The following is an 18732-nucleotide window of genomic DNA, read 5'->3' as shown; positions in this document are numbered from 1 at the left end:
CTCCAAAAGCTTCTAGGTATTGGTCCATGGGGCCCACACTTTGTCATATTTCCATTGACAACCCCTGTTTATATAAGTTAATCTGTAAATGGGCAGGGCAGTGTCTTTTAAGGCTTCCTAGGAGGAAAAAGAAGGGGGGAGAGGGAGATCCATTTCAGGAGAATCTCCTTTTTTGCATAAAACAGGAGACAGGATACCAACAGTTTTAAATGATGGGAACGCTGCGTATCATCATGAATCCCCAACAGCACCAATTCGGGTTTAACTGGGAGGGACAACTGCAGCTGAAGATTTATTTCGCTGAAGACCTTTGACCAAAACAATGTTATAATCGGGCATGCATAGAACATATGGAAGAACATCCCCACCTGTGTCCTGCACTTGGGGCATAAGGGATCCCAGTCTGGAAAAATATGATGCAGTTTCTGGGGAGTGTAGCAGATTTTGCGCAGGAATTTTACCTGAATAAGCTTATCCCTAGAGGAGATGACCAACCTGGGACCCTGTTCTAGACAGTCATCCCAGTCCTCTCTGTCCAGTGATGGTATGTCACTCTGCCCAGAAGTGCAGCATATAAAGCTAATAAGAGCTTGTCTAAGTCTCCGGGGGATACAAGTTCCTCAATAGGGTTGGCCTGAAGGAGTGGCGGTTGGGGAAACTGTGCTCTAACGGCATGTTGCAGCTGTGGGTATGGAAACCACATCCATTGGGGTAACTGGAATTTGTGAAGTAGGTCATTCATCGGAAGTAAGACACCCTGAGGCATAACATCTCCCAGGATGATGATACCATGCTTGGCCCAGCCCTGCTGATCCGGCAGGGTGCGGAACTGTGATAGACTGGGATTACCTAAGAGTGGGTGGGCCGGAGACCACTGGTTGGGACACTCAAACCTCTGTCTAGCAGCCACCCACACCCTCCAAGTAGCCCTCGTTGGGCCAGGGACCTTTGTGTAAGCCTTCAGGCCCCTACATACAAAATTCCGTAAATCAGCCAGGGAGCCCAAGCTAACTGCCTCCAAACAGGTGGCTGCATTTGACTTTGAGCCCATGAACCACCACTGGACTGTCACCAGCATTGCAGCCCAGTAGTAGAAATTGGGCAGAGCCAATCCTCCCAGGTGAGCTGGAAGCCACAGGGTAGATTGCGCCAGTCGAGGGACCCAGCCATGCCAGAGAAAGGACCCCACACATTGCTCGATTTCCTTAAACAATGAGACCGGGAACCATATAGGACAGTTTCAGAAGAGGTAGTTAAATTTAGGTAGCAACACCATTTTAGGGAGGTTAATCCATCCCAGTAGATTAAGGGGAAGGTTAGCCAAGGAGGCGCACTTGGCTTTCAAGGTCGTCAACAGAGGGAGAAGGTTCTTCTCCATATAGTTAGCAGGATTTTTACATTATAGCCTTTAGTTCAGTGTTTTTTAAATCTGAATTATAAGTGATGGATCAAAACACAATAGTCTAAGGTGGCGAAGTAAAATTAGAAAAATATATACATTAAACTATTTTTAAGAAATAAAAAACTGATAATTGGCATGTGCGTATGTATTCACCCCCGTTGTTATGAAGTTCATAAAAAGCTCTGGTGCAACCAATTAGCTTCAGAAGTCACATAATTAGTGAAATGATGTCCATCTGTGTGCAATCTAAGTGTCACATGATCTGTCATTACATATACACACCTTTTTAAAGGCCCCAGATGCTGCAACACCGAAGCAAGAGGCACCACTAACCAAACACTGCCATGAAGACCAAGGAGCTCTCCAAACAAGTAAGGGACAATGTTGTTGAGAAGTACAAGTCAGGGTTAGGTTATAAAAAAAATCCAAGTCTTTGATGATCCCTAGGATCACCATCAAATCTACCATAACCAAATGGAAAGAACATGGCACAACAGCAAACCTGCCAAGAGACGGCAGCACACCAAAACTCACGGACCGGGCAAGGAGGGCATTAATCAGAGAGGCAGCACAGAGACCTAAGGTAACCCTGGAGGAACTGCAGAGTTCCACAGCAGAGACTGGAGTATCTGTACATAGGACGTCAATAAGCCGTACGCTCCATAGAGTTTGGCTTTATGGCAGAGTGGCCAGAAGAAAGTCATTACTTTCAGCAAAAAACAAAATGGCACGTTTTGAGTTTGCGAAAAGGCATGTGGGAGACTCCCAAAATGTATGGAGGAAGGTGCTCTTGTCTGATGAGACTAAAATTGAAGTTTCTGGCCATCAAAGGAAATGTCTGGCGCAAACCCAACACATCACATCACCCAAAGAACACCATCCCCACAGTGAAACATGGTGGAGGCAGCATCATGTTGCGGGGATGTTTTTCAGTAGTCAGGACTGGTAAACTGGTCAGAGTTGAGGGAAAGATGGATGGTGCTAAATACAGGGATATTCTTGAGCAAAACCTGTACCACTCTGTGTGTGATTTGGCTAGGACGGAGGTTCACCTTCCAGCAGGACAATGACCCCAAACACACTGCTAAAGAAACACTTGAATGGTTTAAAGGGAAACATGTAAATGTGTTGGAATGGCCTAGTCAAAGCCCAGACCTCAATCCAATAGAAAATCTGTGGTCAGACTTAAAGATTGCTGTTCACAAGCGTAAACCATCCAACCGGAAAGAGCTGGAGCAGTTTAGCAAGGAAAAATGGGCAAAAATCCCAGTGGTAAGATGTGGCAAGCTCATAGAGACTTATCTAAAGTGACTTGGAGCTGTGATAGCCGCAAAAGGTGGCTCTACAAAGTATTGACTTTAGGGGTGTGAATAGTTATGCACATTGACTTTTTCTGTTATTTTGTGAGCTTTATAATAAAAAAAAATATTCAAAATTGTGGGCATGTTCTGTAAATTAATTGATGCAAATCCTCAAACAATCCATGGTAATTCTATGATGTGAGGCAACAAAACACAAAAAATGCCAAAGGGGTGATTACTTTTGCAAGGCACTGTACTTTTGTATTTAAAGAAAATGCCTCTCACATTTTTGGTACCCATACTTACCTTTACATTTTGCATTTCAGTGCTCAGTACCTACTGCATAGCGGCTTTCCACCAGCAAACAATGAGGAAGCCCTTTACTGCAACCAGCAGGCCTTGACAATGTTGCAATCCATAGTTTGGGGACAGCAAGGTTAGTGTATGCATAAAGAAGGGTAGGCAAATAAAATTTGTTTTTTTAATGTTTAAAGTGGTTGTAAAGTCAGAAGTATTTTCTACCTTAATTAGAATGGTTCCCACTCAAAAAATAATAGTAGTACAACTGCTGTACACAGGTTTGGCTTTTGTATTAATTTATCAAGATAAAAAACCTTCTGTGTGCAGCAGCCCCCCTCAGCCCCCTAATACTTACCTGAGCCCCCTCTCTGTCCAGCGATGTCCATGAGTGTCTCGGATGTCCAAAGCTTTCCCTCCAGATTGGCTGAGACACAGCAGTGGCACCATTGGCTCCCGCTGCTGTCAGTCAAAGTCAGTCAGTCAATCAGGAGAGAGAGGGGTCGGGGCCGGGCTGCAACTCCATGTCTGAATGGACACAGGGAGCTATGACTCCGCTCTGGTGCCCCCATAGCAAGCTGCTTGCTGTGGGGGCACGCAACAGGAGGGAGGGGCCATGAGAGCCAAAGGGGGACCCGAGAAAAGGAGGATCTGAGCTGCTCTGTGCAAATCCACTACAACAGAGCAGCTAAGTTTAACATGTTTGTTATTTTTATAGAAAAAAAAAACAAGAATTTACAATCACTTTAACTGTAATAGGTAAAGGAAACCATGATAGAACGTGAAAAAGAACACCAGAGGATAGGGTAAGGTTTTGAGTGAAAAAGGTATAAAGCAAAAAATGGCAACTGCTCTAACCAATTTATAACTAGCAAGGGAAATGTGTAGATAGGTGAAACAATATATTTATTACAAAAGATCCCCAGCATTCAATTTAGCTAGTCGACAAGGAAAACTTAATTAAACCGCTTTTAATATTTATTTCAGCTTGGGGTGTACTTGTGTATGAGATCAGAAATATGTGTGGAAGGTGAATAATAGGGATAAGCTTCGCGTTCGAGTCAAACCCATGTTTGACTCGAACATTGCCTGTTCGGTCCTTCGCCGAATTGCAAACGATATGGGCCGTTCGCACCAAATTCGTGTGGCGCGTCACGGCCCATAATTCACTGCGGCATCGCAGTGCATTGCTGGCTGATGATTGGCCAAGCATGCACTATGACCCCGCATGCTTGGCCAATCACAGCGCCGTCGGTAGAGAGAGCTGTAATTGGCCAAAGCCAGGGTGGCTTTGGCCAATTATGGCTCAGGGGGTTTAGAACACGCCCCACACTATATAAGGCCGACTACACGGCGGCCCTGTGTAGTGTGTTCTGGCGTGCTTAGATAGAGAGAGAGAGAGACAGTGTAATTTCATTTGAGTTAGCTAGATTAGGCAGGACAGTCAGTGAGTTAGCTGCACTTATAGTGTATTGTGTATATATATGCATCCCAGGTGTTGCATATATATATATATATATATATATATACACTGTATTCAGTTTAGCTAGATCCGTTCCTGTTATCTTCCTACTGACAGGCAGGCTTGTCTTGTTACAGTATTTACAGCTACCTGAAGCAAATTTTTGGTGTTCTTTTGATCCTATTAGTACCACAGTCAGGCAGCTAGACTATTTACAGTTAGTGTAGTGCGTCCTCCTCACAGTGTTCAGTTAAAGCTACAAGTTAGTTTAGTGTGACCTCTGCACAGTGTTCAGCTAAAACTACAAGTTAGTGTAGTGCACAGTGTTCAGCTAAAGCTACAAGTTAGGGTAGTACGTCCTCCTCACAGTGTTCAGCTAAAGCTACAAGTTAGTTTAGTGCGACCTTTGCACAGTGTTCAGCTAAAGCTACAAGTTAGTGTAGTGCGTCCTCCTCACAGTGTTCAGCTAAAACTACAAGTTAGTGTAGTGAGACCTCTGCACAGTGTTCAGCTAAAGCTACAAGTTAGTGTAGTGCGTCCTGCTCACAGTGTTCAGCTAAAACTACAAGTTAGTGTAGTGAGACCTCTGCACAGTGTTCAGCTAAAGCTACAAGTTAGTGTAGTGCGTCCTGCTTACAGTGTTCAGCTAAAACTACAAGTTAGTGTAGTGCGACCTCTGCACAGTGTTCAGCTAAAACTACAAGTTAGTGTAGTTAGACCTCTTCACAGTGTTCAGCTAAAGCTACAAGTTAGTGTAGTGAGACCTCTGCACAGTGTTCAGCTAAAGCTACAAGTTAGTGTAGTGCGTCCTCCTCACAGTGTTCAGCTAAAACTACAAGTTAGTGTAGTGAGACCTCTGCACAGTGTTCGGCTAAAGCTACAAGTTAGTGTAGTGCGTCCTGCTCATAGTGTTCAGCTAAAACTACAAGTTAGTGTAGTGAGACCTCTGCACCGTGTTCAGCTAAAGCTACAAGTTAGTGTAGTGTGTCCTGCTCACAGTGTTCAGCTAAAACTACAAGTTAGTGTAGTGAGACCTCTGCACAGTGTTCAGCTAAAGCTACAAGTTAGTGTAGTGCGTCCTGCTTACAGTGTTCAGCTAAAACTACAAGTTAGTGTAGTGCGACCTCTGCACAGTGTTCAGCTAAAACTACAAGTTAGTGTAGTTAGACCTCTGCACAGTGTTCAGCTAAAGCTACAAGTTAGTGTAGTGAGACCTCTGCACAGTGTTCAGCTAAAGCTACAAGTTAGTGTAGTGCGTCCTCCTCACAGTGTTCAGCTAAAACTACAAGTTAGTGTAGTGAGACCTCTGCACAGTGTTCGGCTAAAGCTACAAGTTAGTGTAGTGCGTCCTGCTCACAGTGTTCAGCTAAAACTACAAGTTAGTGTAGTGAGACCTCTGCACCGTGTTCAGCTAAAGCTACAAGTTAGTGTAGTGTGTCCTGCTCACAGTGTTCAGCTAAAACTACAAGTTAGTGTAGTGAGACCTCTGCACAGTGTTCAGCTAAAGCTACAAGTTAGTGTAGTGCGTCCTGCTCACAGTGTTCAGCTAAAACTACAAGTTAATGTAGTGAGACCTCTGCACAGTATTCAGCTAAAGCTACAAGTTAGTGTAGTGAGACCTCTGCACAGTGTTCAGCTAAAGCTACAAGTTAGTGTACTGCGTCCTGCTCACAGTGTTCAGCTAAAACTACAAGTTAGTGTAGTGCGACCTCTGCACAGTGTTCAGCTAAAACTACAAGTTAGTGTAGTGAGACCTCTGCACAGTGTTCAGCTAAAGCTACAAGTTACTGTAGTGTGTCCTGCTCACAGTGTTCAGCTAAAACTACGTGTTAGTGTAGTGAGACCTCTGCACAGTGTTCAGCTAAAGCTACAAGTTAGTGTAGTGCGTCCTGCTCACAGTGTTCAGCTAAAACTACAAGTTAATGTAGTGCGACCTCTGCACAGTGTTCAGCTAAAACTACAAGTTAGTGTAGTGAGACCTCTGCATAGTGTTCAGCTAAAGCTACAAGTTAGTGTAGTGCGTCCTGCTCACAGTGTTCAGCTAAAACTACAAGTTAGTGTAGTGAGACCTCTGCACAGTGTTCAGCTAAAGCTACCTGTAGAAGGTTGGTGGTGTTTTCCTGATCCTATCACTACCGCAGGCAGCTAAATAAGCTACAAGTTAGTTTTTTACGAGCTCTGCACGGTGTTCAGCTAAAGCTACCTGTAGAAGGTTGGTGGTGTTCTCATACTACAGGCAGGCAGTTGATTTTGCTAGCTGCAGTATCAGTACATATATATATATATATATATATATATACATATATGCCAACTTAGTGCAGCTACAGGCCAGTAGTATGTCTGGAAGGCCAACAAGGAGAGGCAGACAGTCACAAGCCAATAAAAGAGGGCAAGCACGTGGCCGTGGGACACGCTTGGCCTTTTTTTCGGCAGCTGGCCATGTTGAGCCGCAACATGCTGAAGACTTGGTCGAGTGGATGACCAAGCCGTCCTCATCCACCTCATCCTCTCTCACCCATGCTCAGGGTACTTTGGCAAAACAGCGGCCTCTTCCCTCGGCTCATTGTCATCAGTGACTCCTTCCCTAGCCCCACCATGTCCTCCTGAGGAGTCCCTCGAACTGTTTGACCACAGTGTTGGGTACATGCTCCAGGAGGATGCCCAGCGTTTGGAAGGCTCTGATGATGATACTGAGCTAGATGAAGGCAGTAACGTGAGCACGGACAGAGGGGGTGCCCAAGAAGGACAGCAATCTGGTAGTCATGCTCCCCCTGCTGCAGCATAATGCCAGGTTTGCTCCAGTGATGAGGAGGGAGGGAATGATGAGGTCACTGACTCAACGTGGGTGCCTCATAGGAGAGAGGAGGAGGCGGCACATCACCAACGAGGCAGGATGCCCTCCAGGGGCCAGCCTAAGGGCAGCACACTGACTGCATCACACCCCAAAGCTCCGCATGTGCAGGGCGCTGCAGTCTCTGTGCGTTATTCAAAAAGTTCTTTGGTGTGGGACTTTTTTGAGACGAGTGCATTAGATCGCACCGCTGCTATTTGAAACATATGTCTCAAGCGTATCTCGCGTGGCCAAAACATCTCCCGCTTGGGCACCACATGCTTGACCAGACATATGTTGACCTGCCATGCAGTTAGTTTGCAAGTGTATTTAAAAGACCCACACCAAAGAACAAAGAGGACCTCTCCTTGCTCCTCATCAGCTGAGATCTCCAACCCCACTATACCTTCAGTCCTCTCTGGGACCTGCACTGAGAGGAATGAAGGTGTAGAATTAGGTGTGTCACAGCCAAGTACTTGTGGGCAATCTGCTTTCGTTACACCAACGTCAGATTGTACCAGGCAAATTTTCCTGCCCCAGCTGCTGCACCGCCAAAAGAAGTTTGCTCCCAGCCATCCACATGCCCAGCGGTTGAATGCTAGCTTGGCAAAATTGCTAGCACTTCAAGTGCTGCCTTTTCAGTTGGTAGACTCTGTCCCCTTCCGTGAGTTTGTGGAATGTGCGGTTCCTCAGTGGCAGGTACCCAAATGCCACTTTTTCTCACAGAAGGCGATTCCGGCTCTCTACCGGCATGTGGAAGGCAATGTCTTGGCCTCGCTGGACAGGGCGGTCAGCGGTAAGGTGCATATTACCGGTGACTCATGGTCCAGCAGGCATGGACAGGGACGTTACCTAAGTTTCACAGCGCATTGGGTGACTCTGCTGGCAGCTGGGAAGGATGCAGGACAAGGTGCAGTAGTGTTGGAGGTTGTTCCGCCACCACGCCTCCAAAATGCCACTACTAATGATTGTGACACACCTCTCTCCTCCACCCCCTCCTCTTCTTCTTCCTCCATGACCTCTTCCTGTGCTTTGTCCTCGGAACCAGCGGTGCTCCGTAGCCGTTCAAGGGGCTATGCAAGTATGCAGGCCAAAAGATGCCATGCGGTGCTTGAGCTGGTGTGCTTGGGGGACAGGAGCCACACTGCGGCAGAGGTTCTGTCAGCTCTGCAGGGGCAGGTTCAGAGGTGGTTGACGCCATGCCAACTTAAGGCAGGAATGGTGGTTTGCGACAATGGCACCAACCTCCTCTCTGCCCTCCGACAGGGACAAATGACCCATGTGCCCTGTTTGGCTCATGTCCTTAACTTGGTGGTGCAGCGGTTCTTGGGCAGGTACCCGGGCTTACAGGATGTCCTGAGGCAGGCCAGGAAAGTCTGTGTGCATTTCTGCCGGTCATATAATGCCAGTGCTCGGCTGGCAGACCTCCAAAAGGAGTTTAACCTGCCCAAGAACCGCCTAATCTGTGACATGCCCACCAGGTGGAACTCAACATTGGCCATGCTGCAGCGGCTGCACACGCAGCAGAGGGCCATCAATGAGTACCTGTGCGACTATGGCACCAGGACAGGGTCAGGGGAGCCTGTTTTTTTTTTCCCCATGCCAGTGGGCCATGATCAGGGATGCATGCACTGTCCTGTCACCATTTGAGGAGGCCACGAGGATGGTGAGCAGTGACAGTGCATGCATCAGTGACACTGTCCCCCTTGTCCACCTGTTGGAGCAAACACTGCATGGAATAATGGACAGGGCACTAGAGGCTGAACAGAGGCAGGAAGAAGAGGACTTCCTTAGCTCTCAAGGCCCCCTTTATCCAGACAGTGTTCCTGTGTGCCCACCGATCACACAGGAAGAGGACGAGGATGAGGAGGAGGAGGATTGTGTCAGTATGGAGGTGGAGCCTGGCACGCAGCATCAGCAGCAGTCTTTAAGGGATCAGTCCCAAGAAACACATGGACTTGTACGTGGCTGGGAGGAGGTGGCTGCGGACCATGTCGTCCATAGTGACCCAGAGGACTCCGGACCGAATGCCTCAGCAAACCTACGCTGCATGGCCTCCCTGATGCTGCAAAGCCTGCGTAAGGATCCTCGTATTCGTGGTATCAAGGAGAAGGACCAATACTGACTGGCAACCCTCCTTGATCCACGTTACAAGGGTAAGGTTGCGGACCTTATCTTGCCATCGCAGAGGGAGCAGAGGATGAAACATCTTCGGGAGGCCTTGCAGAAAGGTCTGTGCAAAGGGTTCCCAGAGACTGGGAGGTTACAAACTCCTGTTTCTGGACAACGTGTTGCTGAGGCTTCGGTCAGTCAAAGAAGGAGCGGTGGAGAAGGTGGCCGTCTGACTGATGCCTTCAGACAATTTTTTGGTCCGCAGCCCCAAGGTATGATCGGTTCCAGCAACCATCGCCAGCGCCTGTTTTACATGGTGCAGGAATGCCTAGGGGCAAGATCTGACTTGGACACCTTTCCCACCGAAAATCCTCTGGGTTACTGGGTCTTGAGGATGGATCACTGGCCAGAGCTTGCACAGTATGCAACTGAGCTACTGGCCTGTCCTGCATCCAGCGTTCTTTCGGAACGCACATTCAGTGCTGCTGAAGGTTTTGTAACCGATCACAGGGTGCGTCTGTCCACCGACTCGGTCGATCGACTGACCTTCATAAAAATGAATCAGTCTTGGATCACCACCAGCTACCAAGCACCTGATGCTGATGTAACCGAATAATTTTTTTTGAAATCTCAGATCCCTTCAAAGACTGCCTATGCTGATGCTGAGTGACTATCCTGAGTAATTATCCTCTTCCTCCTCAATGATCATGCTGATGGCTTGTAAGAACATTTTTGGTTCTGGGTGCCACCACCAGTGCCTAAGGCCCAATTTTTAAGCCCCTGTTTAACAGGGGCGTGTAATTACAATTTTTGATGCAATATTTTGCAGCAGGGCTCGTTTCTGCGTTCCAACTAGAGTATCTATGAGGGGTTGCAGTGTTGTGGCACCAGCACCAGTGCCTAAGGCCCAATTTTTCTGCCCCTGTTCAACAGGGGCATGTAATTAGAATTCTTGATCTATTATTTCACAGCAGGGCCCGTTTCTGCGCCCACCAAGAGCGAGTGAGAACTTACAGTGTTGTGGCATTAGCACCACCACCACCAAAGGCCCAATTTTTCTGCCCCTGTTCAACAGGGGCATGTAATTACAATTCTTGATCTAATATTTCACAGCAGGGCCCTGTGAGGGCTTACAGTGTTATGGCCACAACAACACCTAAGGCCCAAATTTCTGCTGAGTATATAGGGCAGGCCCCTACTTTCAAACATCCAACTTACAAACGACTCCTACTTGCAAACGGAAGGAGACAACAGGAAGTGAGATGAAATCTACCCCTAGGAAGGGAAATTCTCTCCTGTAAGAGTTAATATGGGGAAAATGTTTCTCCTTTCCACTGATGCTTTATCACCAATCCTTGTTTCACAAAAAAAAACACATTTTCAAAAAACATTTGTCATTGGGACAAAAAATGAGGTGAAATCTTCTGAAGGCTGAAGGGGAGCACAGACAGCAAAACAAATGTCACAGGGGTGATAACCCTTCCCTATGTTTTCCAAAAAGCTTAAAATAGATTGTTTGGCTGGAGCTAAACACGTTAAAATGTACCAGTTCAAAATTACAAACAGATTCTACTTAACAACAAACCTACAGTCCCTGTCTTCTTTGCACCGCCTGTATACTGCTGTTCAGAGTATATAGGGCCTGGTGGCCCCACGCCTTTCCTTTTTTTTAATTTAGGTGTGGGGTTCCCCTTAATATCCATACAAGACCCAAAGGGCCTGGTAATGGACTGGGGGGTACCCATGCTGTTTGTCTCACTGATTTCCATCCATATTGCCAGGACCCGACATTACATTAAAGCCGCAAGCAGTTTTAAATGACTTTTTTTCCTTTAAAAATGACATTTTGTCATCACCCCCGCTCTCTCCTCATTATCTTACTGGCTGTAATTGACAGCAGCAGGTGCCAATGGCACCTGCTGCTGTGTGATCCAATGAGGAGAGAGAGACCTGGGAGAACTGTTGCTCTGATGCACATCACTGGATCGAGATGGGGCTCAGTTAAGTATGAGGAGGTACTGGGGTGGGCTGCACCCAAGAGATTCTTTACCTTAGTGCATAGAATGCATTAAGGTAAACACCCTTCTGCTTTTAGCACCACTTTAAAGTCAATTTAATGAAGACCATCATTAAAATCATACTGCCATACATATGAAAACACGTGTTAAATTGCATGTGATACTTGTGCAATTGTGGTGTTCTTAAAGTGGAGTTTCATCCAAAAATGGAACTTCCGTTATCCAGGTTCCTCCCCCCCTCCGGTGTCACATTTGGCACCTTTCAGTGGGGAGGGGGAGCAGATACTTGTCTAATACAGGTATTTGCTCCCACTTCCGGTGAAAGATTGTTACAGTATCCGTGGCGATCTACACCAGGTCTAGCCCCTCCTCCGTCCCCCCCACTGTCTTCTGGGAGACACACAGGTCCCAGAAGACAGCAGGGACCACTCAGAACGTGCAGCGCAACTCTCGCATGCGCAGTATGGAACCAGGCTCTGAAGCCACAAGGCTTCACTTCCTGATTCCGTTACTAGCAATGGCGGCATCTCCACCCGGAGCTGAGGGATGGGTCAGCTTCGGGTGAGGACATCGTGGTCGCCCTGGACAGGTAAGTGTCCTTATTTTAAAAGTCAGCAGCTGCAGTATTTCTAGCTGCTGACTTAAATTTTTTTTTTTAGGCGGAACTCCGCTTTAAGTTAAAGCTGAACTCCAGTCTTATTATTCTTTTCTGCAAGGTCTAGCCCTGCCTTTGACTTGCACAAAAATATTATTCTGAATAGCCTCTCTGCTGTCTTCTCTGAAAAAAAACACATAAGTATTACAGGCTGTCTCTTTGGTGCCCCCTGCCCCCTTTCTTCCTAAGCAAATCACTGTTAGTGCTCTTTCAGACAGTCATTGAATTCCAAAGCAGTTACTAAACCTACAATAGTAAAATCAGTCTGTGTATGCAGTAAAGCATGCTTGTTATACTCACTGTGGTACCTAATGGGTTAATCCTCCGCATTGTGTAAAAAAGGCTGATTGATCCTATCTCCTCTGATCCTCCCCTTCTTCCACTGTCCCCAATATATCTCCTGATAGTACAGAAGATAGGGGACAAAGCTGCACATGCTCAGCTTGGCATGTATTGCTAGAGAGTTTGTTTTTTTTTCTTGGGAGAGTGCATGTCATCAGCACAGGACCAATCAGCACTGTCCAGACAGAGGGTGAGGCGTCCTGCAGCCTGATATGACAGTCAGAGGAGAATAAAAACTCCTCCTATAAGCTTTAACCAGACACTGATAGAAATCAGAATACTGCTATACTACTGCTGATTTAGCAGTTTATATTTACTAAAACGATTGCATTTCCATGTTCTGTGTACTGTGGGAGGCCATCATTCATCATTTGTGGGCATTTCTTTTTTTCTCCTACCTGGTGGGCATTACCTGCATAGACTGCAAATGTGCAGTCCAGGAATGCCCCTCCTAGCTCCCTCTCTTAGCAGTGTGCGCATACAGCACTACTAGGAAAGGTGAGGCTTTCTTCCTATATGGGCACACTTATTTATGGAGCTTTGCATATATGTTCCAATATGTTTTGTGTGTTTTACAGCATTTTGTCTGAGCACTCTAGCACACAGACTAGACAGCTGCAGGCTGCTGCAGATCATAATTGTGGTAGATGATTTTTGGGCAACATATTGCAATACCCAAAATGTTTGGGCACTTTATTGTAATGCCCTCCAAATTAAGTCAATGTTCTTTCACACATATCAATATACTGGAAGAGATTGACTAAAACTGGAGAGTGCAAAATCTGGTGCAGTTTTACATTGAAATCAATCAGCTTCCAGATTTTATTGTCAAAGCTTAATTTAACAAGTTGAAGTTAGAATTGGCTATCATGCACAGCTGCACCAGATTCTGGGTCCTTTCGTTTTAGTAAATCTCCCCTATAGTATATCAATTCTTTACCAGAGGGCACTCTGAGGTTGTCATACCGTCATATAGCAATCTAGATGCTGCATAGATCACATATTTCAGACAGTGTTCAAACTCAATCAACTGGTCAGGAAGGGCCTGGTTCCTGTTAATCACTGCCCTGCAGTGCACATCCATGCAGTGCAAGTCATGCAAAGAAGAAAGTCAAGAATGCAATCAAATTGTACAAAAATATCCAAATATTTAACTTAATAACATTTAAACAGAAATAAGGGCAGGTGGCAGGGGAAATACCAAAGGAGTAGGGGTAAGAACAAAAGGAATAGTATTTGGTAAAATGTATAAAGTATGTGGTCCATCATAATTTCTGCTCAAATCATTTTTAACAGGCTTCTACTAAAGGCCAAGAAGCAGACACGGCTCCAAGTAAGGCATATCTCTTTAACCCCCTTTCTGAACCAAAGGGTTGCATGTAATCACATCCTATGAGGGTGGAAGCGGAGAAGGAAGTGGGCTGGATATCACGTGCGATAAGATTGCATATGTGTTTATGGCCTTTAATTATTTTGAGGTCCACAAAAGAAGGTGAGCAGATAGACTGCACTGAATGGTTCTATTGTAACAAGAATGAATATTTGAGGAAACATGGAAGATTTTTCACAAGTTTAAGTTGAATGGGATGGACTTTTTTCATATATTTAGAATCTTCTATGTGCTAATTTTTTTCCTTTACTATCCTACTTACCTCTTTAGTTAACCATATTGTTTTTTTTCTTCCGTTATTCTTACTTGCTTGCTTCACATATAATCTAGTTGCTTCCAGGATGGTAGACTTTAATAGTGCCCACTGATTACTTACGCCAGTCATTTTACTCCAACCTTTCAGTTAATTTTTTTGAAATTTCCCAATTTCATAAACACATCATCAAAGTACTCAAACATCAGATTTAAAGTACTTAAAGGAACTTACCTCATTTTCTTTTTTGCTGGCAAAGAGAGAAAACAGAAATGTAAAAATGTAATACTTTAATACATTTTTATTATTGAATATTATAACACTAGAGGTATCTAAAACTTGTGCATCACATCATAGAATCAACATTATTAAAAATGGGAAATGTAAGGGTAAAAAGTCACTTTTGAGATGGCTAGATATTTTGCACAGCCTTTTGTTTTGATCCTTGATTACGTGAAAGTTGAGCATGGATGTCATATACCTTAAAGTGGATGTAAACCCTCACATGTACCCAGTGAAGTGAACAGCCTCAGATGATACACAGAGATGAAACAAATCTCCCTACATAAGTTTTACATTTATATCTGCTCTCTTCAGCTTTATATACTGTTTAGAAAGTTCAGATCATGTTAAGAGATTTTCTCTTCCTGTTCAACACTGCAGTGAAGTCTGGGCATACAGCCAAGTACCTGATTGGAGGAAAGGCACACACCCCCACTCCTCATAGGTAGAAATTTTCAGCTCTGTTCATTGAATAGTTCAGGGCTCTGCTAATCTATTTATAGCATCCTCCCTGACACAAAACTTCAGCTGCTTTTATCACATGTGTCGGAGAACTTATTAGGCTGATAACAGAAGAATGGAACAAGAGACAGCCACGGGACATGGCACTTTGAAGAGATATAAGAAAACACTACAGATATATTTGCCCAGTTCAAATTTAATAAATCGGGTTTACATCCACTTTAAATGACTAGATGTGGCCATCTCCTTTGCATACCTAAATCCGTTGGGGCATAACCTAGCAATACATAATAATTCTGAAGCCTAAATTTTATCAAAACTCGACACGTTTTTAAAGTGATTGTAAATTCAATTTTTTTTTTAAATTAAAAATAACAAACATGGTATACTTACTGTACCTTCTCTGTGCAGTGGATTTGAACAGAGCAGCCCAGATTCTCCTCTTCTCGGGTCCCTGGCTGGAGCTCCTGGCCCCTCCCTTCTGTTGGTTGCCTCCACAGCAAGCAGCTTGCTATGGGGGCAACCGAGCCGTGTCACAGCTCTCCGTGTCTATTCAGACACGAAGCTGTGGCCCAGCCCCACACCCTTTCAATTCTGATTAGCTGACTGACTTTGATTGACCGCAGCGGGAGCCAAGGGCGCTTCGGTGCTGTCTCAGCCAATGAGGAGGAGAGTCCCAGGCAGTCGAGACATTCCTACAACATCACTGGACCTAGAGGGACCTCAGGTAAGTATTAGGGGGGCTGAGTGGGGTTGCTGCACACAAAAGGCTTTTTATCTTAATGCATAGAATGCATTAGGATAAAAAACCTTCTGACTTTGCAACCACTTTAAATCAGTGTACCAATTTTGCAATTTCTTATGATAATATACTGAATATATAAAGCCTAAATTGTACAAAAAAACTAAATAAACATACAACTACAAGAATCTAAAAAATCATCTATAGATGTCAAATTTGTCCAAGAAGCAAATTTTACTAGAACAGGTCATATTAGGCTTGCAGGATGACATTAACCAGGTAATTAGTAAGACCGTAATCCATAATGATTCAAACAATATATACATAGAAATAATTGAAAAATACATGTTACATCACTTTTCTGGCAAGAGCAGTTATTCTTAGACATTGTCGAACACCTCAGATCCCTTCCCTGGCTGAATGTGTTAAAGAATTGGATTCTTATATGTGCCTTGAACACCTAGTTGCTGCAGAGTATGATAAACTTGATAGAAATACTGTATATTTACTTGACCCTCTCCCCTTCTTCCTTTTCTCAAATTATTTTCTTTTTTTTCTAAACAGTAGCTTCTTCCTAAACTGCCCTTCCCCTTCCCCCCTTTATTCTCTGTATGTGCTTAGACATTCTTCATATGCGTTTTCATGTTATTACATTTGTTATCTACAAAATGTTTCCTCCTATAGTATTGGAAGAATGCAATACTTTGCTATATTCTTATACCACTGACTGTATTTCAGTATTTGTCAGTTCATTTGTAACATATCTTTCCTCCTGTGTATGGTAAAGATATTGCTGAGCATTTGCCAATCATTTTGCACTATGTATCATATGATGGATATATTCTAATCGTATTGTCATAAAGACCTATATTTTGTTTTGCTTTACATACAGTATATTAGACATGTGCAAAACAGAAACATTTGTTTTGTTTTGGATATATTTATTATGTTACTAATTTGGTTTAGTTTCGGAATTCGTTTAGTGTTGTTTCGGAATTAGTTTATTTTAGTTAAGTTTTCGTTAAATTTAGTTTCCGTTTCATTAAATTTTGTTCCCTTTATTAATCTTCTAACCAATTCCAAATTTTCAGAACAATTCAAATTTCTGATCGGTAGAAAAATGATTGACTAATTTTGTGTGAAGAATAGCTGGTTGTTAAGCATTGAGCTGGGAAGCTGGTCGCCACATCCTTAACAACCAATAACTCATCAGCTGTCAGTTGGATTCCCCACTGACAGTTGAAATGTGAACAAAACAAGGCCAGCAATAAATGTGGCACGATGTAGTGTTAATTGCACAGGCGCCGTGTACAGCTGATGGACGGCTGTTCATGTTCGGAGACTTTTGGCGTCTCCTTTGTCCTCTGTACTGCACAAGCGATGCGCCTGCGCAGTATAGGGTGGACACTATCCGACGGGGGACCTTTCTCAACAGGACACTGGCATTGTTTTGTTTACATTTCAGCTGTCAGTGGGGAAGCACGCTGACAGCTGATGAGTCATTGGTTGTTAAGGATGCGGCTATTCTTTACACAGAATTCTAATCAGTCGGTCATTTTTTGACCGATCCGAATTCTAATCGTTCTGATACATCTGAATCTCCGAATAACCAAAAATTTGCCTGAATTTCTATTCGGACCAAAAAGAATTGCACAATTATAGAGTATATGCTTATTCTTGTTTAGTGAAAAAGTCAATACATTAGGATTGAACTAAATAGGAGTAACTGGGCTCCGATCCCTTAAAGAAGTTACGTGTTAGTGGTACAACTCATAGGGTGGAGCCAGTGACATCACTGCACCAAAAACAGGAAGTGTGTCAGACATTGGAACTAATGGTGCTGCCAATAAACTGTGATCTTAAGGGGACAATGTTTAGTCTTTGATTCTGGCGGTCACCCAACTAAGTGCACAGAAAAGTTTGAGTTATTTTAATGTTTTTAATAAAGTCAGTTTTTTATTTACGGAAAGCATGATGAAAGTCTATATCTGTTTTTGAGAGGCACCTCTGATGGAAGTGGTGGAAGCTGGAAGCAAAGGCTATTATACTGAAGTATAAGACTACAAACAATATCGAGGAGGCTTGTTAAATTTTGGAGTAAAGTGGAGATTGGCCTGTTCTGAGTGGAGGAGAGCAGAGTGACCCAGGCTCATTACCACCTAAAGGGGAGGTCTGGACGTGACCTAGTGTTAGCAATTGGAGGTGAGAGCATAGTATAAACATTGGAAGGATAACTTATACTGATGAAGCTGACAATTTGGCTTAACACTAGGGATGAGCCAAACACCCACCGGTTTGGTTCGCACCAGAACCTGCGAACGGTCTGAAAATTTGCGCAAACTTTAGAACCCCATTGAAGTCTATGGGACTCGAACGTTCGAAATCAAAAGTGCTAATTTTAAAGGCTAATATTCATGGTATTGTCCTAAAAAGGGTTTGGGGACCCGGGTCCTGCCCCAGGGGACATGTATCAATGCAAAAAAAACTTTTAAAGACGGCGTTTTTTCGGGAAGAGTGATTTTAATGATGCTTAAAGTGAAAAAAAAGTGAAATATTCCTTTAAATATCGTACCTGGGGGGTGTCTATAGTATGCCTGTAAAATGGCACGTGTTTCCTGTGCTTAGAACAGTACCTGACAGGGACTCCCTGCCCAAAATGACATTTTTAAAGGAATAAAAGTAATTTAAAACTGCTTGCGGCTTTAATATAATGTCGGGTCCTAGCAATATGAATGAAAATCAGTGAGAGAAAAGGCATGGGTACCCCCTCACGACAGCCCATTACCAGCCGCTTTGGGTTTTGTATGGATATTAAGGGGAACCCCACACCCAAATTAAAAAAGGAAAGGCGTGGGGCCCCCAGGCCCTATATACTCTGAACAGCAGTATACAGGCGGTGCAAACAAGACAGGGACTGTAGGTTTGTTGTTAAGTAGAATCTGTTTGTAATTTTAAACTGGTACATTTTTAAAGTGTAGCTCCAGCCAAAAAATCTATTTCTATATCTTTTTGGAAAACATAGGGAAAGGTTATCACCCCTGTAACATTTGTTTTTCTGTCTGTGCACCTCTTCAGAAGATTTCACGTCACTTTCTGTCCCAATGACAAATGTTTTTTTGAAAATTTGGGGTTTTTAGTGAAACAAGGATTGTTGATAAAGCATCAGTGGAGTGGAGACACGTTT

The 18732-nt window shown here is 44.1% G+C and overlaps 1 protein-coding gene across 2 annotated transcripts in view; it reads right to left on the bottom strand.

The window, feature by feature from the left end:
• SELL (selectin L) overlaps window positions 1-18732 on the bottom strand; it is a 354075-nt gene that overhangs the window by 713 nt on the left and 334630 nt on the right. For both annotated transcript variants that reach the window (XM_073592840.1, XM_073592841.1), the window contains one exon: window positions 14297-14312. In XM_073592840.1, the coding sequence (XP_073448941.1) occupies window positions 14297-14312 (16 nt within the window). The remainder of the gene's footprint in view (window positions 1-14296; window positions 14313-18732) is intronic.

This window comes from Aquarana catesbeiana, linkage group LG07, assembly GCF_042186555.1.
Source record: "Aquarana catesbeiana isolate 2022-GZ linkage group LG07, ASM4218655v1, whole genome shotgun sequence".
In the NCBI taxonomy this organism is placed as follows: domain Eukaryota; kingdom Metazoa; phylum Chordata; class Amphibia; order Anura; family Ranidae; genus Aquarana; species Aquarana catesbeiana.
The sequence above is the reverse complement of the archived record's forward strand: the minus strand, read 5'-3'. Positions and strand labels throughout refer to the sequence as shown.